The 26,024-nt window shown below is 30.6% G+C and overlaps 2 protein-coding genes across 2 annotated transcripts; one reads left to right on the top strand and one right to left on the bottom strand.

Annotated features, from left to right (window-relative positions):
• Positions 1 to 346: 346 nt before the first annotated feature.
• Positions 347 to 1,104, top strand: LSm7 (U6 snRNA-associated Sm-like protein LSm7). The gene is made up of 2 exons (XM_065499674.1): positions 347 to 486; positions 551 to 1,104. Exons 1-2 carry the CDS (start codon positions 466 to 468, stop codon positions 866 to 868), a joined length of 339 nt encoding a protein of 112 aa, XP_065355746.1. The 5' UTR covers positions 347 to 465; the 3' UTR covers positions 869 to 1,104.
• Positions 389 to 25,736, bottom strand: ChLD3 (Chitin and LDLR binding deacetylase 3). Its single transcript, XM_065499672.1, has 5 exons — positions 25,206 to 25,736; positions 3,099 to 3,341; positions 2,556 to 3,027; positions 1,971 to 2,493; positions 389 to 1,395 (listed from the first exon to the last, which is right to left on the bottom strand). Exons 1-5 carry the CDS (start codon positions 25,489 to 25,491, stop codon positions 1,117 to 1,119), a joined length of 1,803 nt encoding a protein of 600 aa, XP_065355744.1. The 5' UTR covers positions 25,492 to 25,736; the 3' UTR covers positions 389 to 1,116.
• Between the last annotated feature and the right edge of the window lie 288 nt (positions 25,737 to 26,024).

Consider the following 26,024-nt stretch of genomic DNA (forward strand, 5'->3'; position numbering starts at 1 on the left):
AATTTGTATAATTCTAATAACGCAGTTAAACTAAAATTACTGTCTTTTATAATCATAATTAATCAACTACACAACTTCATATTTTTTACAGTATGTTTTGCTTTTCTATTATTTGAATAAATTTACTAGAAATATATTTGAACAAAGCTAGTCTTTTAAACGAAACCATGAGTAACAGGAAATGAAAGCATACATATATTTGCAAACTTCCAATTTTCCATTGGCACTATATGGGTTCATGTCACTGCTAATACAGAAATACAACACTGTTCCTCATTTTCGGAATAAAACGTGTTATCATTGGCAACTCTATGTCATCATTTGACATGCCGCTAATAGCATCTGTCAAAAAATAAAAAACAACAACATCACCGTAGTAAACAAAACGTTTTAGAATATTAGCAAACAAAAAATCTATTTTATTTCAAAAAACGAGTACAATTCATAAATAAGACTTTTTACAAAATGTCCGAAAATAAACAAAAGGTATGTGTAATATAATGCATACAGCCAATTCAAACTAAATAGATTATTTTTACTATACATAAAGGGTGGCGGCGGCAACAATGATGGCAAAGAGAAACGTCGCAAAGAATCTATTTTGGACTTGTCCAAATATTTGGAAAAACAAATACGCGTTAAATTTGCCGGTGGTCGCGAAGCTTCGGGTATACTTAAAGGCTATGATGCATTGCTCAACTTAGTATTGGACAATACTATTGAGTATTTGCGAGATCCTGATGAACCATTCAAACCCTCAGAGGATACACGAAATTTGGGTCTGGTGGTGTGTCGAGGTACAGCTTTAGTGCTGATATGTCCACAGGATGGTGTTGAGGCTATACCAAATCCCTTTATAACGCAATAGTGGCGTATTTTCTTTTATTAAGATTAAAAAATTCTGTAATTTTTTGTTTAAATATTTTACTTAAAATTAATAAAAAATGTTAATAAATAATTTAATTATTTTGATAATAAAAAAGTAGCATGTAAAATTTTCTAAATACGACAACTTAAAATACGTACTTTATAAATTACTAATGAAATGTAAAATATATGAGTATGATTATTTAAATGAATATAACAAAAATGTATGTATTTTAATATATGTTTTGTTTAATCTAAACCAAATTCATTGCGAATCCATGGATATTGGGCCGGACACTCTTTGCAGGTGTAGAAATAACGATCCTGTTGTAGCACTCGACTTCTCAGTTTACATGTATTCGATAAGGTACAGACCATTTCATGTTTTTCCAATTGCTTTGGTCTACAACCCCAGGCACTAAATTGATGTATGTCACTATTCGAAGTTGGCTGGCGCATCCATTGTATGGCCTGCTGATTTGTAACAAAATAAACATCGGGTAGTTTTTGTAAATCATCCACAAATTTCTGAAAATATTTTTATATTAAAATGGATAGCTAAAAGTTTATTTAAATGCATACAGAAATTATAAATGCCTTATTCATAATACATTTTAAAAATTTATTACAGGTTTATAAAATGAATTTTGTTTCATAAAACATTTATTCAGAATTTATTGTAAAATTTAAAAATTATGAGTATAATTTAATAATTATATGATTGAAAATATCAATTATCCATAATTGGTAGAATTTCATTGTTCTGTGAATAAAAAATGTATTATCCACATTGCATGAATTTTAAGATCCGGGGACTAATTCACCCATTCGTAATCGAAATAAACTTCGAATGCTTAGCTTTCGAGTAAAAACTGAATGCCGTTACCGAATGCCATCATTATACAATTTCTAAACATTTTATTCAATATCGAATAAGGGATTCTCAAAAATCTAAAAACTATGTTAGAATAAGTATTCGCTCATATTTGAATGTGAGAGAATTAGCTATCCGGTCTCTAGAAGAAGTATTCTAAAAAACTCTAAATATTTCGATCCAATAAATTTGTAAATTTAAAATAACGGTGACATAAGTCTCCACTCACCAAAAATGCATTAAGATAATCAGCTTTTTTAAACCAAGTTGCATGGAAATAAAGACCCAATGGAGCACGATTCGAAAGATAATGACGTTTAAAGTTATGCGTCAACATGCGATAGATATCATCGCCAGTTAAATGAGGTGGACAGCTGTCGATCATTGTACAGGTAAAGTCGCCAGCCTCTAATTGATTAATGACCATTTCCCATATACCGGGGTAACTACGCGATGGACAATTTTGTTGGCTGCCCGTGCAAGCGTGAGGCATTTTATAGTCCAGCGTGTAGGGCCATGAGGGAGGATTAGAAAATGGTGCAACCATAGAGGCATCATAGACAAATCCAAATTCCTTCATCATTAAAAATTGACGATTCCAGCCCACACGTAAGAATGGCACACGCATGCCTCTTATTTCTTCCATGCGCACACTGGCGAAGCGATTTAAAATATTGGCCTGACCCACCATTTCATCAAACCAATCTTCAATGGTAGCATTATGAGACCACCACATCTCAGGACCGCGATGTCTTAAATTAAAAATGCATTAAAAGAAATAATTAACAATGCTTAGTCCACTTTTGATACTTACGTTACTGAATGTACCGCCATTTCATGGCCATCGTTCCATAACTTTTGCACATACTGATAATTTGTAAAGGGATGAGAAACAAAGAAAGTGGCCTTTATGGGACAGCCGTTGGGATTACGTCGGTGGCCTTTAAATAGGACTTGAGAAAACAATTCCCAATTTTCAAAGTTAATTGCATCATCAAAACTCAACAAAATCATTTGTGGCACAGACTGCGGTTCCAAACGTGCCGGTATTTGCGTGCCATCCTTAGAACAATAGCAGTCAGGTAATTTACATTGACGCGGATCACATGAAGCAGCTGCATTTGGATCATTGTCAGCATCACACCATCCCTCATCCGATTCATCGGGACAGTCGACCGAACCATCACAAAAGTATTCATTGGGCAAACAAGTTCCATCCGCACAGCCCCAATGATTCTCTTCTTCACACACGGCCTCATCTAAAAGTGGTTTAGGCACTGGCGTCTCTGTAATAAAACAATAACAAAAAATAATATTATTGTTAAAAACGTATGTATATTTTTATATTCAAACATACCAGCCGTTATATCGCAGTTATCCACATTTTGTTTAAAATCGCATATTTGTCGTACCACATCGAAGAGTAGTCCCTCGGAGCATTTAAAATTGAATACTTCTCCCTCCAAACACAAATAGTATTTCGAACATTCAGAACTGGTCCATATCTTGTGAATTGCTCTATTAGGATCTCTATAGAAGCGCAAATCTTCCAGACACTCGATGCTATTCGATAAACTTCTTTGTGTGTGATTTTGACCACCTAAATATTTGAAGAATTACACATGAATCATGAATTACTAATAATGGATAGCAAAGTGGCAAACATCATTTTCAAAATAGTTTAACCACAGTTTTATGCATCGTTTAACAAAATACAAATACACATAGGAGCACTATAATATAAAAAAAACACATTGTAATGCATGTACAAGTGGTGCAATCGGGCACCAAAGGTGAAATAATGCTTGTAGTTATCATAATTAACATTGGCACAGTGAAGCAAACACTATAAAATATATTTAAGCAGGAATCTTTAAAATATAACATTGTGACGGATGGTCTAGAAATGGAGTCTAGCCAACATCATTGTCCGTCTTCAATTTAACTTAAAACTAATTCATGATCAATCAAAAATAAGTCACAAGTGAATAAAAAGCTGTTAAAACATATTAATGGGTCGATTATGGATGGCAACCGAACTTCAGTTGCGTTGTCAGTTGCCTACATGGTATTACAGATGGCAACTGGTAGCTATCATTTCTGTTGTTAAATTGGCAACCAGAAATTTCTGGTTGCAACGCAACTGAAGTTCGGTTGCCATCCATAATCGACACATAAGTTTTTCAATGTAATGACATCAGAATGAGTCAGAATCTGCATAAGTTTCAGCTAACGACAAGTTAGCTAATTATGGGTTAGATTGTTCTTATGTAAGTTAGGATGCATGGGTTGCTCGCAAATTAATTCACTGTGATACCCTTAAAAGTCTTCTATATGCTGTGATAATAAAGATAGGAATAATGAAATTAATAAATAAAGAAATGAAAAATAATATTCGCTTTCCCTAAACCGGACGACTTTGTGATTAATGTGTTCCATTTGTCATCTGACAAATTTGATTAGATTGGTTACTGACAGATCTCTGAGACAGGCCAGATCATAAATGAGACATGTACCAAGATGTAATAATCTCTCAACTTGTAGAGCGGGCAAATCGCATAAAATGTGTTCCAATCGTACAGTGCCCAGTAATTATACCCGTAAGAACCCTGACCGAATCCTTTACCAAGAGTTAAGAGAGTCTTGGTCCGTTCTCTTATGACAGAGGGCTAGAATTAGACCACCTGAGTTCCGTCTCTGCCAACGCCCATTTCTCTAGTCGTCCTTTTAAGGGTGAAATGTTCCTTTGTGCAAGAATTACGTCCAAGGATGTAACAGGAAAAGCTTAAGTCGTTTTTGCTGTTATGACTCGATATATGCGACGAACAAAATTTTAAAAAATCGAAAAAAATCTTACAAAAAGTTTAAAATGTTTTGCTCTAAATTTCATTAAAATCGAAACAAAATTAAAAAAATATTAAGCTAACAAAACCGATAAGGTCACCCAGGTAGGTATTGGTAAAGTGAAGATTAAGCTTCTTTTAGAGAAATTCAATTTTACGGAATTTTCCGTCCTTGAGTCGTCAGTGTAGATTGAGATCACGTCGTCCCGAAGGACTGAGTTTGCGGCCCAGTCACCCCTTGTTGGTATTCTAATCCTAAAGGCCCTGTCAAAATTAGGGATTGAAACTATATATTTCGTTCGTTGCCCCACCATTGGACTGACTCAGTGAGTCGTAGAGCAGACTTGGCAGAGATGCTTTTGATATATGTATGTCGACGGGAGGTATGTACAGCTTCGCCAGTATACTGGCTTGAGAGTGGAATTCAAACAGCCAGTAATGGCAAGACAGGGATGGCTGTGTTTTAATACCCATCGCACTCCACCAGACAAGGGCACCAGAGGTCAGAATAGGTCTTTTGACAATATGTACATCCAGTGCAGACATAAAATGCACATAGTGCCATTTATTTGGCTTCCTTCGACATTTTCTAAATATTACCATCTGAAGAGGATATCATTCGCTGAACTCCACAAAAATAAAATTTTTAAGTCTGGTATAACAACTAACAATCCAAGCTAATGACCACTTCAAAAGATCTAAAAGTCACAAATGAAAAAAAGAACCACGCCTATATGCAGAAGCCTAAGGAGGTGTAGTAGAATTAAAATTAAAAATCATTGAAATACAGAGGATATTTAAAAAAAAAATTCGACCCTCCGTAGGCCCGCCATATCTAAAAAATCCAAAAAATATCGAGCAAAATTAAAAGGACTTTTTTGATTTTCTCTAAAAAAGGGTCAAATTGACCCCTAAAGAGAGGAGCTAGAGGGTTAAGATTTTCCACAAAAATTATCCCCATAAAATTCCACAATATAACTCTGACAAGAAGAATTCTCTCAGACATTAACTTACAAACTTTTTTTCAGTTAGTTCGATCAAAAAAATGTAAAAAAAATTCAGACCATCTGGACTATAAGTGTATTCTACAAAAATGATCTACTCAACATGATCTTTCTGAATTATAGGGTCACTATTCTGTTCCAATCAAAAAGTCTCAATTTGTTGGACAGTGTTTTTGAAAACCTGTATAAAATAATTAGTTACAATTGTGTTAGTTATGAGGATTTACTTAAAAGTAATACAACAATTAACAATTGAATAAATTACTAATATTACAGTATTAAGGAAAAGTAGTCTTAAAAACCTTGTACAAACATAAAAGTTGTAATAAATTTTAAAAACAATCACTAATTTTCACTCATTAATTACAAGAGAATCTTAGTGGTTTTTTAGCAAATTTCTTATTATTTCATATGTAGACGTTCCGCATTTTTCATTAAATAACAAAGTCAGTTTCCTTGCAAATGAATTAAACATTTGATCAATTCACAGGGTCTCCTATCATGTCATATTGTCACAATGTCCTTATATTTCACAATGGTTTGAAAATGTTGTTATTGCCTCTGTATGCTATGATTATTGTGTTATCGTAACCCTGGGGCTTTATTATTTTTAAATAAAATATACACGATTTAACTTCTGATTAATTGGTAGGTTCCAAATTTGATCTGTCAAGAATTTTGTCGTTAAGATCATTAATTATTTAAAGCAATTGTGTGTGAATTCCCAAATACATCCGCCATTAAATATGATTTTTCAGAGCCAGTTTTTAAAACATTGCCAAGATTACTAAATGACATTTTATTGCCTTTAAAGGATTTTGATAATTTACAACATTTTTTAGAGCCTCGATGCAAATTTGCAATAAATTTTGACTATGGTGTATTTCGGCCTTTATTTAACTGCCTCAAACTATTTTTTAAATGGTTTTTAGAATTAAAATCCCCATATCTTTATCAATAATATCAGAGATTGTTCGTTGCTATGATTTTTTGCGACCGACAGGTATTTTCTTATATAAGATATAGATGTATTAATTTATTTAAATAAAAATCCAGATTATCTGCATTAGTAACAGGTTGGACAATGTTTTGACAACTAATTTCATATTTTGAACACGTCCAGAAATAACACAAGATATTACATGGTCCGACTGTAAAACATTTGGACGTGTCTCAAGGTTTTAAAAATTATGACACGAGTTTGTTAAAAGAACTTCTACTGTAGACGGCTGGACTGGACTGGGTTCATATTTTGGTGTAGTAGCAGGATTGGAGGCAGTAGCTGAAGAGCTTAATGAAGAGATTAATTTGTCCAAAACAGCCTTTAAATTGGTATGATGAATTGGATTATACGCTGAAGTAAATATAACTTTACGTCTATTAAACATAACTTGTATTGAAATGCTCTTCGCAGTAATCGGTTTGATTTTTGGTAACAACATATACATTACATTACAACATGTACATTATTATTATTATTAGTGAGGCTCAACGCACTGCGACCCATAGGATATTTTGTGCAGCCTTAGATTTTTCATCCTAACAGATTTAGGCTACGTATAAAACCAAGTATTCTATTTGGTGAGAGATAAATTACACCCCCCGAGTTATATATAGTATATATGTCTTTGTAAGTTTGTTTGTTGGTTTGTTTGAGCATCACGCCTAAACGGCTGAACCGATTTTATTGAAATTTGGAACATAGATAGATCCTTACTTGGAAGCGTCAATATATCTTTTTTTAATACTTGGACCAGAAAGAGATTTAGAGGAAAACCGGAAAAATTGGTACATTTAGTTCTTGAACAATCAAGAGTAAACGACTGCACCGATTTGATCGAAATTTGGAACATAGATATTCCTTTACTTGGAAGCAATAATAGACTATATAGTTTTTCTTAACATGGACCACAAAGGGACAAAAGAGGGCAAACTGTGTACCACCCATACAAAGTAAATAGTTATTTTCGAATATCTGCAGAACTAAAATTGTGACTATCTTCAAACTTTATACGAATCAATTTCGTATCACTGTTTGAAGTTTAACTAAAAATGGGACGAATCGGAACAGGGGGTGTGACACCTCCCATAAAAAGTAAATAATTATTTTCAAATATATGGTGAACAATAATTGTGGATGTCTTGAAATTTAGTCCGAATAGCACCCTTATCATTTTACATGGTTTGGCTGAAAATGGGCGGTATTAAATTGGTGGGAGTGGCACCTACAATACAAAGTAAATAGTTATTTTCGAATATCTGGAGAACTATAAATGTGAAAGGCTTCAAACTTCATATGAGTTAAGTTCTTATCAGTGCAAGAAGTTAATAAAAAAAATGGGAAGGATCGGAACTCGGGGTGAGTAACCTCCCATACGAAGTAATTAGTTATTTCTAAATATCTTGAGATCTATAATTACTAGATTCTTCCAACTTTGTCCGAATAGCTCGCTTATCATTTTACATAGAATAGCTGAAAATGGGCTGGAGTGGATAAGTGGGCGTGGAACTTCCCATGCAAAGTATATAGTAGGAAGGATCGGAACTCGGGGTGAGTAACCTCCCATACGAAGTAATTAGTTATTTCTAAATATCTTGAGATCTATAATTACTAGATTCTTCCAACTTTGTCCGAATAGCTCGCTTATCATTTTACAAAGAATAGCTGAAAATGGGCGGGAGTGAATAAGTGGGCGTGGAACTTCCCATGCAAAGTATATAGTATTTTCGAATATCTGCTGAACTATTATTGCGACAGCCTTCAAATTTTATACGAATCAATTTTTTATCAGTACATGAAGTTTATAAAAAAATGGGACGGATGGGAACAAGGGGTGTGGCACCCCTTCTTAATTTCTGGCATAACAGGACACTGGCATCAACGTAATTTACACAAAGTTTAAAGACTCTTACAATTAGATTCACTTGATATTCGAATATTTATATATTTTATCTACAATGGTAACAAAATAACTCATTTGAAGCATTACTTTAACTATTATAATAAATAGCTTTCATATCATTATAAGGACTCTGACTAAAAATTGGCGAATGTCTTAAAAGAAGCTTCAAGATTTTTTAAAATCACAGGATATTTTTTATACCTTCAACGGCATAGTACGCTATTAATCACAAACAAAAAATTCCCGTATTAATTATATTCATTTATTTGCTTATAAAATCTTTTCACATTTTTTTTATTTTACTTCGACAGGTGTAGCGAAGCTCACCGGGTCAAGCTGGTATAAATATACATATGTACGTGAATATCCTTACTTTATTACTTATTTCTATACTGTTTTATTATTAGATTTATCTCCAACATATTTTATTTATCTTTATTTAATAATAATCAAATATTTTCTTTTACTATTTTTATTATTATCTTAGTTCTTGGTTTTATTTTCGTTATTTGTTACATTTTCTAAAACCGTTAACTTAAGTGATATTATCTGTAGTATATTGAATTTTGTAGAAATTAATCATTACATATTTGGCTATCGAAAAGAAATGTTGTAAAATAAATAAAATTAAAAAAACATAGAAAAAACTAAACACACAATATTGTTTTAATAAGATTACTCCTGGGGCCATTAAGGCCCCTCCGAGCCATTTAGTTCTGCATATTGCCAGCATTGGACAGTCGCACAGAACATGTTGAAAGGTTTCGGCATGAAGTCCACAAACCTGCACAGTTCATTCTCAACGTTACCTAACATAAATTGGTGATACTTCAAACCACAATGTCCATATACATAATATCACCTTTAATTGCAGTTAGAACCCCACCGCCAGGCTTAGATCGATCCTCTATATAAATTTTATAGTCATCAAGTTGAAATCTGTGGTATGATTTCAAAAAAGTCTCATTTAAAAGGAGAATATCGATTTTCCTTTCATGCTAAATTTATTTCGGCTGGGCAGCTGCTAACTCAGTTGTTATGCCTTGACCATAGGGTTTTTAATTTCCCGACCTTTTTTGATTCCCGGGAATAGATGAATTTTTTTCTACATTCCCGGGTACCCGGCTATTCCCGAAATATATAATGATACTGGAAATTAGAAATATTTCAGACGAATTTCATATAAAAACATAGTCGCATATTCAGAAATCATAACTAAAGTCGGAACTAGTAAAACAGAAACTAAAAAATAGTTCATAGATAGTTGTAGATCTTATTCACAATTCATAACTAGCTTAGTTACTGCTTTGACATATAGAGAAAACAAAATATCGATAATAGTGTTATAATCATTATCAGCCCAATTATGAATAAAAAATTCCGCGGGAGTTTGTTCCCCGGGAGTTTTTTCTCATTGAAATTGAATAGGAAAAATGAGGAATTTTTATTCATAATTGGGCTGTATATGTATATCAGAGCTTCGAATTAATTAATACAATTTGAGCTTAATTCACTAAAACCTCAATCCGTTATTAAAAAATGTCAGCCTTTCATTCCATAAATTTTGAAGTTAATTAATAATAGAATTTATTCAAACTTTGAATGATAAAATTGTCATAAGCCTTTTTATAATAGATTTGAATTGAAGAAAAATTTAATCATTTAATACATTTTTTAAGCTATTTTGTAATGGATTTGAAGAAGAAATTTATAAATAATAAATTCTCAAAGGAATGAATTCAATGCATTTAACTGAATCGTTAAGGGATAAAATTTATTTTCATCTCGAAAATGGAATTAAGAATTAAATCGTTTTATCCTTTCTTATGTATATATGTTATATGTACATTAGGACTATAACTTTTTAAATTTTTTGCAAATATCAAAATAGCCCTGGCATATTCGAATAGACCATTGAATGTTATTATTATATATATATATTACTTTTTCGCGGTTGTCAAAAAAGTTAAAAGTTTTTACAAATAATTTTTAAAAAATATAATGACGGAAAGCTTATAGATGAAATTTTCCAAATTATTAGATTCAATGGTGTTCATTCATAAAAACAAGACGATAATGAATTTTCATAATACAATGTCTGCAAAATACACTCATTATAAAGCTGTCATTGTTACCAGCACAAAAATTATAAAAATCATAAAAAATTGTAATAAAACACCGTATTTCTAAATTTTTATTCGAAAAACCCCAAATAAATAATAATAAGCGATCTATTATTGCCGAGATATAAGCGAAAACCGTAAAAAAAGTTTTTTTTGGGGAAAAATAGAGTTCCAACTTGTTTTCTTTGTATTTTTTTGTCAGTTGTTAATTCCCGGGATTCCCGACAAAAAATTCCGGGAATTGGGTAGTGAAAAACTGGCAAAATTCCCGGGAAATTTGTCCCGGGATAAAAACCCTACTTAGCCATTAAAATGCATTACATAAACATTTTGTAAACAAGTTGAGGCATCATAACCAAAACTCTCAGCTTGACATATCTGCAAAGCATCGACAACATAAAAATTTAGTTGCTAAAAATGTCCAGCATTCTTTACAATAACATTCAAAAATATCGTTAGAAAAATTTTATTGAACATAATTTTCATCCAAAATCAAAAACTAAAACAACTTTAACATCATTTTTATTGAATTTTAGTGCAGTAAATACCACTGTAGTTATTTTTGGTCTATTCATATGTCTTTATGAATGTAAGTGTATGCTTACGCATATACATACATAAATAGTATGTATGCATACAGTATATGACAAAAGTATTTTGAACATATTTTTGTTTTCATTAAATTTAGTCCGTTTTCAATACCAAACATTTCTGATCAATAGAGAATATTTGTAGAAATTTTCACCCCACCTAGGTCCTTCCCTCTAAACTCTACTGTGACTTCAACAAGCAAATAGACGGACATAGCAACATATATCGTTTTAGAATTTTATAGAGGCCAAGAATATATCGTCACCATAAATGCAAACGGACGTAACTACACAAAAATTCAAAATCGAGTTTTTGATTGATTGTGGCTCTTATTATCAATCTAAATAGCAAAAAAAAAAACTTTATTATTATTGATTTTATAACGTTTTTTGCCTCTCCTGTAAAAAACTAAAAGTATATTTAAAATTAACACAATTTACAAGTCTTGCAAAGAATAGAATTAAAATAACAAAAATATAAGCGTTTTAAATTGATTTATTATAAAATACAATTTATTTTTACAAATTGTTGTTCGCGTACTTTTTTGGATATATTTTTAGATTGAGAGTAAATGTATTTTTACGCTCTAAATTAAAGTTACTGGATAATTTTTACTGGAAAGTACGCGAACACACTTAATATTTATTATTTGTCAAGAGATTGAAAATGTCAAAAAATAAACAATTAAAACATGAATAAATTATAAGTTTTTATATGAAAAATATTAAAAACAAACAAATAAAAAAATCAATTATTTGTAGTTTGCTCTAACACTGTTTTTTAAGATTTAAAATTAAAAACGGCTAGCGGGGATAGAAAGCTAGGTGATTCCAGCGGAACTATCAAACTATCCATTTATATATGTATGTCCGTCTGTCTGTCTGTCTTAAATACAAAACCACGTCCAAAATACACAACCAAATTCTTCCTTCCATTTTCACCAAACAATTTCCAATTTTCAGTTTTTTATTATTTTCATTTTAAATCTTTCGATTGTCAACAACAAACAGTAAACAACTTTTTGACACTTTCAAACACAACATAAATAAACAAACAAAAATCAGCTGTTCTCGTAACTTCACCTTATTGAATACACCTTGACTAATTTTTTTCAAAGCACTCTTTAAGATAATTCAAAAAACGTAAGCCTCATATTATGAGGCTTACGTTTTTTGAATTGTTATTTTCTAAAACAAAAAAACGTATCATCAATATAAATTTTTATGAAAAATAAAAATATTTTTTTTATTTTAAATAAAAGCAGTTTATATAGATATACATTTTTAATTTTATTATGTTTTTTTATTTTAATTACTAACAACTACTTTTTTAAACTAAAAAAGGTTCTTCATTAAATTTTCATTAAGACTGCAAAAAATATTCAATTGCAACAAATTTATTAAATAAAATTACGATACTACCTAAAATAAGGTAAAAACGATTTATTAATTAATTACTCAAAGCGTATACGTTATTTTGTTCAAGAAAATCATATACTTGATGATACTTTAAATTTTAAATTTTGGTTATAACTTAGTTATTTTTGATAGTAAAAGTTTAAAATTTTGTACACATAATATGTGTAATATGATGTAAATCAATTTCGAATTTTTGATGATACGTTGTTTTGCATTTTAGGTGACGATATGTATCGTGTATTTAAGGCAAACAAAAATGTGAAAAAAATATAAAATAAAAACATGTTATATTTCTATATTCGGTTGTGCCGAATCTTTAATACCCTCCACCTAATTATAATGACAATTATAGATTCTACATTGGTATAAACACTAAAATATCCATATTGATTGTAGATATGTACATATTTTATTTTGTACATATACATATATGTATATTAGTATTATATAATAATAATATATATGTATCTTGTTATAGGGTTTTTGCACTTATGTACGTACATTTTGGCGAAACGTATGGAAGATGTTGAAAACTTGAAAGATTTGTTCACTCTTGCAACATCTAACATCTACCATCAGTAAAATTGCAAAAATATTAAAAATCATATTGTTTTTATGAAAACAAAATGAATTGAGACTCGTTCTCTTTTTTATATTATCAAATTAAATAAGAAAATAATTTCACAAAAACATTTCAAATAAATAAAATGTCCCCTCATTATAATACAAATATTTGTTTGCATTTTTTATACCGTACACCACCATAGTCTAACACCCACCTTAAAGTATACCGATCGACTTGCAATCATTTTCTGAGTCTGGCTGGCTTTTTTTTCTTTAAAGTTTGGTACCACTGATCAGAAAAAATAAAACAAATAATTCAACTTTGATTTTGGTAATTTCGAAGTTTTTTTTTTATAATATTAAAAAGTATTTTGTAATACATTAGTGCAGTTCTCAAAGCTGTTTTTCGATTGATTTTGTTAGAATGTTAAGTAAAGATTGTGATTAAATTGATTTTTGATATAAAAGAATATTTTTAACTATCGAAATACGAGATTTCTTGTAAGGAACACCGGTGTCCCAATAGGTCGAGAGTGTTAAAATTTTCCATACAATGTTTTGTGATTGTTATATAACAGTTTTATATATTTAGGCCTGTAGAACTACTAGAATATTTCTCGAATCGAAAAACTTTCCGCATGAAACGATTGAATTGCAACAAAAACAGTGTAAAATGAAACAAAATATGTTTTTTCTCGCACAAGTGTTTCTGTATCTTGAGTTTGCGAGAATTATCTGTCATTTAAATAATTTTCCAGCAATTATTGGAAGGATGTGAGAAAAAGTGTTTCTGTAAAAATATTTTGCGAATGTCAAAACAAGTCACATTTGAAATTGGTGTGAGAAAAACTAAATTTTAAAAAAATATAGATATTTTTAACTTCGTATGTATAAATATGGAACCCAAATCAGCCGAAAATGTAAGTAGCACAGAGTTTGAATTAAATAATTATGTATACACATGTAAGTACACAAAAATGTGTTTCAAAATTATTTTTTTAAATTCAGCAGTTATAAGCGCCACACTATACTTTTTGTTTTATGATGACAATCAATAAAACACAATTGTTACATATATTTTGGCATTTTAATTTTTTTTTAGCCTTTTACTGTTTTGATTTTATTATAATTTCTTTCTTTCGTTGACGTTTGTCTTGCATTTGACACTTAATTACTGGAAATATTCCAGTAAGAACAGAATCTGTGTTGTCTGTTTTCGCATTCAAATACAGAAACACTTTTTTCTCGCACATCGAGAAACGGTGGAATTTTTCGATGCGAGAAATACAGAAACGAGCTACAGGTATGGGAGTGCCATGTATAGTTTCTGCTATGCCTCTTTCACGGTTTGAGGAACTAAGAAAAAATTTACATTTCTGCAACAATAGTCACAATTATTAATTTCTCTTGAATTTAGACAACTTTTAGTACGCCTTACCATCAACATCTATTACAAAAAATGGAAAAAAATTTAACGTAAACGATGTATGCAATGTGCTAAGAGTGTAATATACAATGTTTATTTATGCATCATAGGGTGAATGCACCAGTAGTCGGCAGTTTAACTTTTTTTTCAGTTTTTAAAGTGATACCATTATGAGTGCGAACATGGTATTGGGATGTAAATGGGTTATTGTTGTTTAGTAATTTGTATAGTTTTAGACTCAATTAATTCTTTTCAAGCAGTTTTTATTAAATTTGAGCAATTTACGTTTTTTTGAAAAAACACGATTTGTGCCCGAAGTCGGCACCCTTGATCCTAATGTCGGCAATTTGTGATCCAATTGTCGGCATAGCATTTTTTATTAAGAAAAGAATAAAATCTTAAAAGAATTCAAGTTATTTTTTATTTAAAATATCAGCCATTTAAATAAATACTAATAAAAAACATAAATTAGTGCATTTGAGGTGAAACCACTGTGGCCAAATATCATATCCTACGTTTTTAGACCATCATCCTCAGGATCTGTGTCCAAATCCTCTTCACATGTGCCCCTAACTCGTTTTATCTTCCTTTTTTAATTTGTTTTGGTTTATTTTATTTTTCTATTATGGTCACTGTAATTATGTATATGTTTGCGGTAACCATTTATGTTTATTTTATGTTTAAGTTACCATTCACATCATTGTAGCAATCATATATACATATGATTGTAGTAAATATTTATGTGTTTGTGGCAACCATGTTTATGATGTAATACTTCAACATATTGTGTTGTTCTAGGATTATGGTTATCATATTCTGAGATCAACATATTATGATAAATCATTATCATGAAAATTATTGCCATAAATATATATTTATTTACAATCATGTTAATGGTAACGTAAACATATTATGGTTACCGCAATCATATACGATATCCCAGTGACCATAATATTATTAAAAAACTTTGAAAAAATTTTAAATGTACAACTACAACTTGTTGGGATTGGACTTGAACAGTTAAAAGGCTGAAACCAAGTATTTGAATAATTATTTGATAAAGTTGGAGATGAGTAGTGAACAGGTTTCAATGTTTCATTGTGATTTTCTGCAGCTAAAGTTGGCGATACTACCATATTTTCAATAGTTTGATAATTTATTTTTAAGTTATTGTTCTCTTCGATAATGTCATCGGAATCAATTCTACGCTCATATTAGGAGCTAGTCGGTTGACTATTTCAAAAGCTAGATCCAAATCCGTTTCTTTTCTCATTTTCAGGCCGATCACCTACTAATAACTCCAACTGATTTAGTAAAGAGCCTGTTTATTAAGGTACCTTACATGATTATTTTAGAGAGAACAGTTTAAAAACCCCTTTATACCATTTCTTTCCGGGTAGATCATATACAAATGGTGTGGTTTGCTGCTCTTCCTTCACGATTGATTGAACCGTGTTAAGTTAATCCTCACTTTCTTTGGAATTAGATAACACTGTTTGCGGCCCCATTCTCATAGGACCTTCGGAACCGTATAATTTGTCCTATATTTTTGAACGCGGAACTCCATATTGTTTACTGGCACCTAATACAGAAATCGGGCCTTCTCTCGCATAGAAAATATTTTAAGGCTTTTTCAGGATATTGGTGCATGGGTTTTTTTTCTGGAGTGTCCATATTTGGAATTCTAAGATGTTAGAATTAATAATACCTACTGAATCTCTAAATATTACTCTGTTTAACGATCTCCAGTCAAATAAAAAGCTGCTGCCGAGTTCAGGATGCTTGGTCTCCTATACTCGGCAGTTCTTAAAATGCTCAATTAAAACTGTGCCGACTATTGGGTAAACTCATTTCAAACTCATTTTCTTCAAATCTATTGTCAAGAGAGATGAGTAATAAACAAATTTGTAGAATTTGAGCTTAATACAAAAAATTAGCAATTTTCCTGAAGTCGGCATCACTATGCCGACTATTGAAAATCATAGAAATTTTTGTTCCTAATGACGGCATCAATTAAAATAACCAAAACAAATATTTTTTGTGAAAACTTTCACATTGTAGGTAATATTTAAACTAAGTTTTATCTGTTAACACCACTCTGGTAAAAATATTACTTAAATTGATATGGTTACTAACTTGTTTTAGTTGGCCTTGCCACTAAAAAATTTCTTAAAAAACAGGCACTTCCGCACCAGTTGAAAGATGGTCACTTAATGAGGACAAAAATAGATGAAAATACTCATCTCACCTAAATTTAAACATTACATATAGATAAATGAGTGTATGTTTAATTAAAGTTAAATCTTACTTTTGTATAAAATTATCGTTATTCTTATTTATTAAGCTTTTAAGTCAAAAATGCCGACTACTGGGTCATGCCGACTATAGGAGCGTTTACCCTATCAAACCAAAATTGTTTTGTAGCTTTTTAATCCTTAAAATAAGCAATAAAATCAGTTTGTCTAATTAAAATCAATGTTTTATTTCAGTTTGAAAATGTATTTATTACCTCCTGATACTAATTTCTCAGTTCAGAGATAGTTTATTTTTATATATGATTAATATAGCTCTTAATACTTCACAAAGTGCACTCAGATTCACAAAAAATTTTCCGTACAAGTTTTGTGCGTGAATCTCTTAAAAATGTGGATATACACACAAAATTCAATATAAATATCTTTCATATAGACATAAATCACACGACCTAATTTCATGGTGATCGGTCCATAACTGATCATAGCTCCCATATAAGGCCCACTTCCGAAAATCAGTCACGAATATAAATTATTGATATTTTAAAAGAAAAATGTTTTTGCATATTTACTTGGAGTAGGGTATTACATGGTCGGGCTTGACCGACCATACTTTCTTTCTTACTTGTTTTTAATTTAAATTCAATTTTATTAGTGGTGACACTAAAATAATCGAAAGATGTTAGGTGGAACGAAATGAGATAGGAACATTTTTTAAAGATGTAGAAAGATATTGGCACTCAGCCCTGTGTAATTCTTATGGGAAGATGTTAGTTAACATCTTTGCAAATTGATTGTAGATGTTAAATGTGCGCTAGTGTAAAAACCCTTTTAGAAAGACTAGTTTAACTAGAAAAATTATATTTACATAAACTTCAAAAGTATGTTTTTGTTCTGACTCAATTTTACATACATACATGTATCACAGGATTTCATTTAATGCATTTTTCACATCTCAAATACGTTATTAACAAACATTTTATTGGTATTATAGTGATTCTTGGAAGTGGATCTTATATGGGAGATATGGCAAATCATTGTTCGATATTAACAAAATCGAGTAGTATGATTATTGGATACACAATACTACTGAACTGTGTAAAATTATAGGCCAATAATCATAGTCAGAAATAAAGTATATTTTAATATAAATAAAGTCGTCTTTAATTAAGAGTGGACTTCAGGTCTACCATAGACAAGTTAAAGTATAAAGTCGGTTCAATTTAAACCATACTTTAATTTTGACTATAGTTGGGAAATAATATAAAGCGGGTTTTTAATTTAAAATTTTTTTTAAAAAGAACCGACTTTAGTGTTTGACTATGATTATGGGCCATAGTTTTCTAAAAATAAATGTTTAGAAAAATTTTTTGTTTCCTCGAATTTCATAAAATTTAGCATAAAGAAAATATTTTTGTGATATACTGTATTTAAATCTTTGTAAATATGTACATACATACATATGTATATGCATTTATCGATAACCAGTTGCAATGCAATGAAAACCAAAGAAAATATTTATTTTTACGTCACTACTTGCACTATTTCATACAAGCAAATGGATATGAGGCAACAAGTACGAGTAAATAGACAATGAATGGAGCAACCAGATACCAATGATGCTGCGTAAATACGACTGTGACTACATTGAACAAAGTCTCAAATGTAATACAAAAAATTAAATTACGATTAAATAAATATGACCGTAGTGCGTACAGACAGACAGACAGACAGACATCCATTTGTACAATTATACAATGTTAAACACTTTTAACTTTACGCACCTGTGGCATACATTAACATTAACAAAAACATTGTTTTATGTATTAATAACATCACTTTAAATGATACCAGTACAACTTTAATATTTCATTTGATTTATATTTCGCTTTTTATGGATGCAGTATTTATTTGGATTTGGTATTGGATAATTTTGACATGAAATCCTTTGAGAACTTCTTACTACGTGACATAGAATTCTAATCAGAATTTTGACAAAAAACCGATACCAATTGGCTGGTTTTGATCCGATTTGAATTTTCGTACTTCATAAATATATGTATGTATGTATATATAATCTAAATATATATTTGGTCAATTCACAAGGTCTCTTATCAGTAATATTGTAGTAATATCCTAATATATCACGACTTGGCGGCTCGGCTTAACCGACTCTTAGGCATTCGGCACAGGTCTCTGCTGGTTGGTTACGATAACACAATAAACATAGCATAATAGTAGTATTATTTTAGGACTTTCTTTAAAAAGCAATCAAAACCATTCAAAAACTCCATATTTTGCAACAATAACATCACTTATATAAGTATATTTTAAGAACATGGCCTTCGTATATTTCAACGTAATGCTGGGTATACACGATACTATTTTTCGTACTAATCGTAGTATGAGTTGAAGTACGATTTTGTGATAGACGTTACTACAAATCGTACTATTTCCTTTGAAAAAATTACAAGTAATAAAAATATCACAAAAATCAAAAATTTTTGATTTTCATACTTCGTTAGTACGACAACATGATACACGTTACTAATTTCATACTTATACGATTTATCGTACGACTTATCGTAATGTGTATACCTAGCATAAACATTATTAATTAGGGTATTCAATCGGTTAACCGATTAATTTTTGTCGGTTAACTGTTCGAATAATTCAAATTTGCCGTTTTTCAAATAACGAATAAACCGATTAATTTGTGTCGGTTAACCTAAATTTCTTTTTTTTGCACTTTAACATATTTTTTTTGTTTTTAATTTTCCATTTTAATTCAAATACAAATGTCAAAGTAAAATTACATATTTTTTCGAACATTCAAGAAATATGTTTAGTGAGTATAATAACTGATATATTTAATTTACATGTAATTGTCGGATGAGAACATGATAATAGGCAAAACTGGAGGCACTACTGAAACGAGTTTTTATCAGAACTTATCGAAATTATTAAAAATATTTAAAATCTAAAAAGTCCAAAAAGGACTCCAATGGTATAATGGAGGATTTTATATGTTTAGAAAAAACTAAAAAAAATAACTGACAAAATGAATATCCATTTATCATGTCTTACTTTCAATTTCTCCAACATCTACAATCAGCGAGAGAGTTTTTTCCAAGTCGAGTTTTATTAAAACTAAAGAAAATTATTTACTTTTTGGTTGAATTGTTATGTTTTGTTTATTTTTTATGTTTTTGTTCTTTTTATTAATAAAATACTTCAATAAGCACACAAAATTCGAGATTTAGTTTCAGTTTAACATTTAAATAGAAATTATTCGGTTAATCGAATAATTTAAAATTAACCGATTATTAACCGATTAAATCTAAACCCCGATTAATTATTTGCTCGATTAACCGAATAAACCAGAAACCCGATTAATTGAATACCCTATTATTAATGCCATCCTCAATATCACTTTCGACAACCATTTCAAAATCACATTCGCCATCACTTTCAACACCACTTTAATGTATGTTAATATTTTGATTATTAATTGCGATTCTGCTAATATTTCGCCAGCATATGTTCATGTTTAGACGCTAAAATTTCGGTTTAGAAAACAATTCTAAAATCATTCAGCCTTTTTTATACTAAAAAACAAATATTTTATTCAGTACCTACCTTTAATTTTCATTGGTTCAAGTTCTAAATTAAACATTTTGAAAGACTTGTTGTTAGAATTATAACTTCTTGCTCTCTACAGTGATGGAAATACTCCCTTTATCTTTAGTTTTTTGTGGAGTTTCAGAAACAATACAATTTTTGTAAGTCATTATTACTTATTTAAATTTGGAATTATGAACAATTTTAAGTAATTTATTAAATTTAATAAATTTATTCGATTATTCTATATAATATTGTTCAAATTATTCGTTATTCGAAAATGGTAAATTTTAAATTGTACGAATAATTATTCGTAAGAAATTATTCGATTAATCGAACGATCATTACTCGAATGAATATGAACTAAATACCCAGAAAAAACTCAATAACACATTTTTTAACGACTGCTATTCCCGGGACAAATTTCCCGGAAATTTTGCCAATTTTTTAATACCCGATTCCCGGGATTTTTAGTCGGGATTCCCGGGAATTTAAATCTGACGAAACTACAAAGAAAACAAGTTAGAACTCTGTTTTTTTTAAGAAAAGTGAAATTTTTTTTAGTTTTTATACCCTTCAGCTTCGTGAGAAGGGTATATATAAGTTTGTCATTCCGTTTGTAATTTCTACATTTTTCATTTCCGACCCTATAAAGTATATATATTCTGGATCCTTATAGATAGCGGAGTCGATTAAGCCATGTCCGTCTGTCTGTCTGTCTGTCTGTCTGTCTGTCTGTCTGTCTGTCTGTCTGTCTGTCTGTCTGTCTGTCTGTCTGTCTGTCTGTCTGTCTGTCTGTCTGTCTGTCTGTCTGTCTGTCTGTCTGTCTGTCTGTCTGTCTGTCTGTCTGTCTGTCTGTCTGTCTGTCTGTCTGTCTGTCTGTCTGTCTGTCTGTCTGTCTGTCTGTCTGTCTGTCTGTCTGTCTGTCTGTCTGTCTGTCTGTCTGTCTGTCTGTCTGTCTGTCTGTCTGTCTGTCTGTCTGTCTGTCTGTCTGTCTGTCTGTCTGTCTGTCTGTCTGTCTGTCTGTCTGTCTGTCTGTCTGTCTGTCTGTCTGTCTGTCTGTCTGTCTGTCTGTCTGTCTGTCTGTCTGTCTGTCTGTCTGTCTGTCTGTCTGTCTGTCTGTCTGTCTGTCTGTCTGTCTGTCTGTCTGTCTGTCTGTCTGTCTGTCTGTCTGTCTGTCTGTCTGTCTGTCTGTCTGTCTGTCTGTCTGTCTGTCTGTCTGTCCGTCTGTCTGTTGAAATCAATTTTCTGAAGGCCCCAGATATCTCCGGGATCCAAATCTTCAACAATTCTGTCAGACATACTTTCGAGAATTTTGCTATTTAAAATCAGCAAAATCCGTCCATAAATAACGGAGATATGAGCAAAAATCCGAGACAACCTCTGAAAATTTTATCAAAAAACACAATGTATTGCATGCTTTGACAAAAAAGCAACAAAACGTATGGTTGGATGTGCAGCTTTTCGTATTTTGTTTTTATACCCTTCACCTTCGTGAGAAGGGTATATATAAGTTTGTCATTCCGTTTGTAATTTCTACATTTTTCATTTCCGACCCTATAAAGTATATATATTCTGGATCCTTATAGATAGCGGAGTCGATTAAGCCATGTCCGTCTGTCTGTCTGTCTGTCTGTCTGTCTGTCTGTCTGTCTGTATGTCTGTCTGTCTGTCTGTCTGTCTGTCTGTCTGTCTGTCTGTCTGTCTGTCTGTCTGTCTGTCTGTCTGTCCGTCTGTCTGTCTGTCTGTCTGTCTGTTGAAATCAGTTTTCTGAAGACCCCAGATATCTTCGGGATCCAAATCTTCAATAATTCTGTCAGACATGCTTTCGAGAATTTTGCTATTTAAAATCAGCAAAATCGGTCCACAAATGGCTGAGATATGAGGATAAAACCAAGACAACCTCGATTTTTGACCTATTTTTTTACCTATATCTGGATTACTAAGACATTAATATAGACAATATGGATATCTAATGATAGATATTTCAAAGACATTTGCAACGACGTATATAAGACCATAGAAAGTTGGACCTACAATGGGTCAAAATCGGGAAAAAATTTTGAACCAGATTTTTTTTTTTTTTAAAAAAAATAAAAATTTAAAAAAAAAAAATTTTTAAATTTAAAAAAAAAAAAATTTAAATTTAAAAAAAAAAAATTTTTAAATTTAAAAAAAATTTTAAATTTAAAAAAAAAATTTAAATAACAAACAAAAAAAAATTTTTTTTCCAAAAAATTCAAAAAACAACTAAAAAAAATTAAATTTTGTTTACCTAAAAATATTTAAAATTTTGAAGTATAATTTGGTGAAGGGTATTTAAGATTCGGCACAGCCGAATATAGCACTATTACTTGTTTTTTTTGTGTTTTGTTTCTTTTGGCGTTGTTGTTGTTTTTTATACAACTAAACTTTTGTTTGGTTGTGTGTTGGTTTTTTTGACAAAAAATCAACAAATCGTATGTTTGAATGTGCATGCTTTTCGTATTTTGTTTTTCTTTTGTGTGTTGTTTCTTTTGGCGTTGTTGTTGTTTTTTATTCAATTAAACGTATGTTTGGATGTGTGTTGGTTTCATTGCCTTGCGTATTTTGTTTTTGTTTTTTCTTTCGGTGTTCTGTTTCGTTTGGCGTTGTTGTTGTTTTTTGTGTTCTTGATAAATTTAGGATGCTGTACGCTGAAAGTGGGCAATGTACATACATACCTATATACTAATTATAAAAAATAATAATGCATCCACAACAAAGGTGAAGGGTATATAAGATTCGGCATAGCCGAATATAGCACTCTTACTTGTTTTTTTACAGTTTTTCGTTTATATCTCGGCAATAATATACCACTTATTATTATTATTATTTATTTGGGGTTTTTCGAATGAACATTTAAAAAAGCATATGGAAAAATGCACGATCTAGAAATAAAGGTGAATAATCTTCAATGTCAAGATTGACCGGAGCGAATTATTCCAGAAAACACTAGTAGAACAAAAGTCCCTACTTTTGATGGCGGCACACCATTTGGTATTTTCAAGTATAGAATTGATTTTGGCATTAAAAGGAAACACAGCAATAGTCATTGGTAGCAATGACAGATTTATAATGAGTGTGTTTTGCAAATGTTGTATTATAAAAATTCACCTTTGAATCCAATAATTTGGAAATTTTCGAGATCAACATAAATTGTATCTCTTAATTATTCAGTTAAATGTATTGATAAAACTAAATGAAGAGCGACATTTTAACTCAATTTGTAGTTGATTTGAATCACAAAAAATTAATCATTCAAAGTTTAAATAAATTCTGTTATTAATTAACTTCAAAACTAATTCAATTTAAATGAAGCTTTTGAAGGAAGCTAAAGAATTATATATTGGGAATGAATGAAATGAAAGGCTGACATTTTTTAATTACGGATTAAGATTTTAGTGAATTAAGCTCAAATTGAATTAATTACTACGAAGATCTATATATAATGATTTTTATATGAAATTTTGCTATAATATTCATATTTTACAGTATTATTATATATTCCGGGAATAGTCTGGAATATATAATAATATTGTCGGGAAATTGAAAACCCTAGTTACAGCCCGTCAAAATATGCTTCATATTTAACTTAACAGCATGTTAAGCAACGTATAACTATTAAGTAAAAAAACTAGCTCCCAATAATTTATTGTTCTGCATTTAAACAAAACGACTACGAAATATGTATGTATATAAAAAGTATTTGGTTCGGTTTTTGAATGATCGTGGTTTTTGCAACAGCCTTGGGCTTAAGTGGTTGCACATACAAAATGTGTACCTACGTTGTTTATGTTTTCATAGGCATCTATAATAAGTTCAGATAACCGATTATGGATAGTAGTACATGTAATACGTGTTATCTTCTGTTTTCAGTGACTGTTTACTTTTAATTATATCCAATATTTTTAAAATAGTCATTGAATAGCAATTGTCGAATGATTAATTTTATTAAAAAAAAGCGAAAATTATGATAATCGATTTGGCAAGTGAAGCATCCATATATCTTATGTGTGATATCCTAATGGTAGATATGTGTGTGATATTAGAGTAATAACATTAATTGTAGCTCAACCTGATCCATCTCTATGAAAATTAATTTATATCCACTACACAACTCCATACTCCCGCATTATGCAATAGTGATGATCAATTTTGAAAACTAAAACTTTCACACTCAACAACAAACATAATTTTTTATTCGTCGAATTTAAGCGTGCCAAGAGAACGTTAAAATTATTATAAAACAGACATCGGCAAAGAGCCACCTTAAGAGCTCTCTGGATTTATTTTCTTTCACACGTACGTAATTGGCAAAAAAAATACAAGAAATCATTCTTACAAACCTTTGTATCAGTGCACTGTAAGCCAGAGAGCGGTACTCAAAAAACGCAAAGTGGTGTTAGTGTGCAAAGGCAATTTTACTCTCTGCCGATGTCTGTTATAAAATGTTCAATCAACAATACATAGTTACTTAAATATAAAAACAAATCAATAATAGGTATAAAATAAGAAATTTAAAAAAAAAATAAAAAAAACATTTAAAGACAATTCATTAATTCAAAACAAGCACCCATGCTAGCTTGCATTCATTCATTAACTCATTCATGCATTCATCCATTCATTTTTTATTTATAAAAACAAACACAATTAAAAACGACAAAATAAAAACAATTTTAAAATGTTTGGAGAAATTACCAATTCCCATGGCAGTGGTGATCATTAATGAAAGAAGTAACAGCTCAATATAAATTGAACTCAACAAACCGCTTTGTTGTTTTTGTGAACGTGTTGGAGATGTTATTGTTGTTATTGATGTTTGGGAGTGTGGTGCGCCTGCTCTATTCGTTGACTTTTTACGGCGACCGGAAAAAAGACAACGATAACAAATGTCTTTTACATCACGCATTTGGCGATAATCATGACCGACCTTGACTGTAAAAGCCCGACTTGCCGCATTTTCCATTTTGCAATCATTATACATTTTTTTGTTTTATCACAAAACAATGTTTTCCTTTTTCAAATATTTGCTTGTAATAAATTCAGATTAAAGCTTTATTAAGTAGCTGTGTTTGGTTACTTATTTATTTTTTTTTTGTTGCACAAACAAGACCACAAACACTTATTAGGAAAAACTAAAATTTGAAAAATAAAAAATAAAACTGTTACACTTTTCAGACACTACTTTCTATTATTTCGTTTTCACTGATTTTTTGGTTTCTTCTTAAGACGACCACACGATTTAAGACACGAACTATAACTGAAACCATTTGTTGCAGCCACAATACTTTTATATCTGTTGATTTAGTTGTTTTTATTTATTCATTCATTTATTATTTTAGCGTTTTCTTGTTTGGATAAAGAGAAAATAACAAATGCACTTTGCATTTTTATACCCTTCAGCTTCGTGAGAAGGGTATATATAAGTTTGTCATTCCGTTTGTAATTTCTACATTTTTCATTTCCGACCCTATAAAGTATATATATTCTGGATCCTTATAGATAGCGGAGTCGATT

This window comes from Calliphora vicina, chromosome 2 (assembly GCF_958450345.1).
Source record: "Calliphora vicina chromosome 2, idCalVici1.1, whole genome shotgun sequence".
Taxonomy (NCBI): Eukaryota; Metazoa; Arthropoda; class Insecta; order Diptera; family Calliphoridae; genus Calliphora; species Calliphora vicina.

Excerpts from the sequence above, each read along its gene's own strand:
- LSm7 (XM_065499674.1), top strand. The coding sequence starts at position 466 with ATGTCCGAAAATAAACAAAAG. Across the intron at positions 487-550 it reads TGTCCGAAAATAAACAAAAG|GGTGGCGGCGGCAACAATGA; the intron begins GTATGTGTAATA and ends CTATACATAAAG.
- ChLD3 (XM_065499672.1), bottom strand. The coding sequence starts at position 25,491 with ATGTATAATGATTGCAAAATGGAAAATGCGGCAAGTCGGGCTTTTACA. Across the intron at positions 2,494-2,555 it reads ATGGCGGTACATTCAGTAAC|ACATCGCGGTCCTGAGATGT; the intron begins GTAAGTATCAAA and ends TTTTAATTTAAG. Across the intron at positions 1,396-1,970 it reads ATTATCTTAATGCATTTTTG|AAATTTGTGGATGATTTACA; the intron begins GTGAGTGGAGAC and ends AAATATTTTCAG.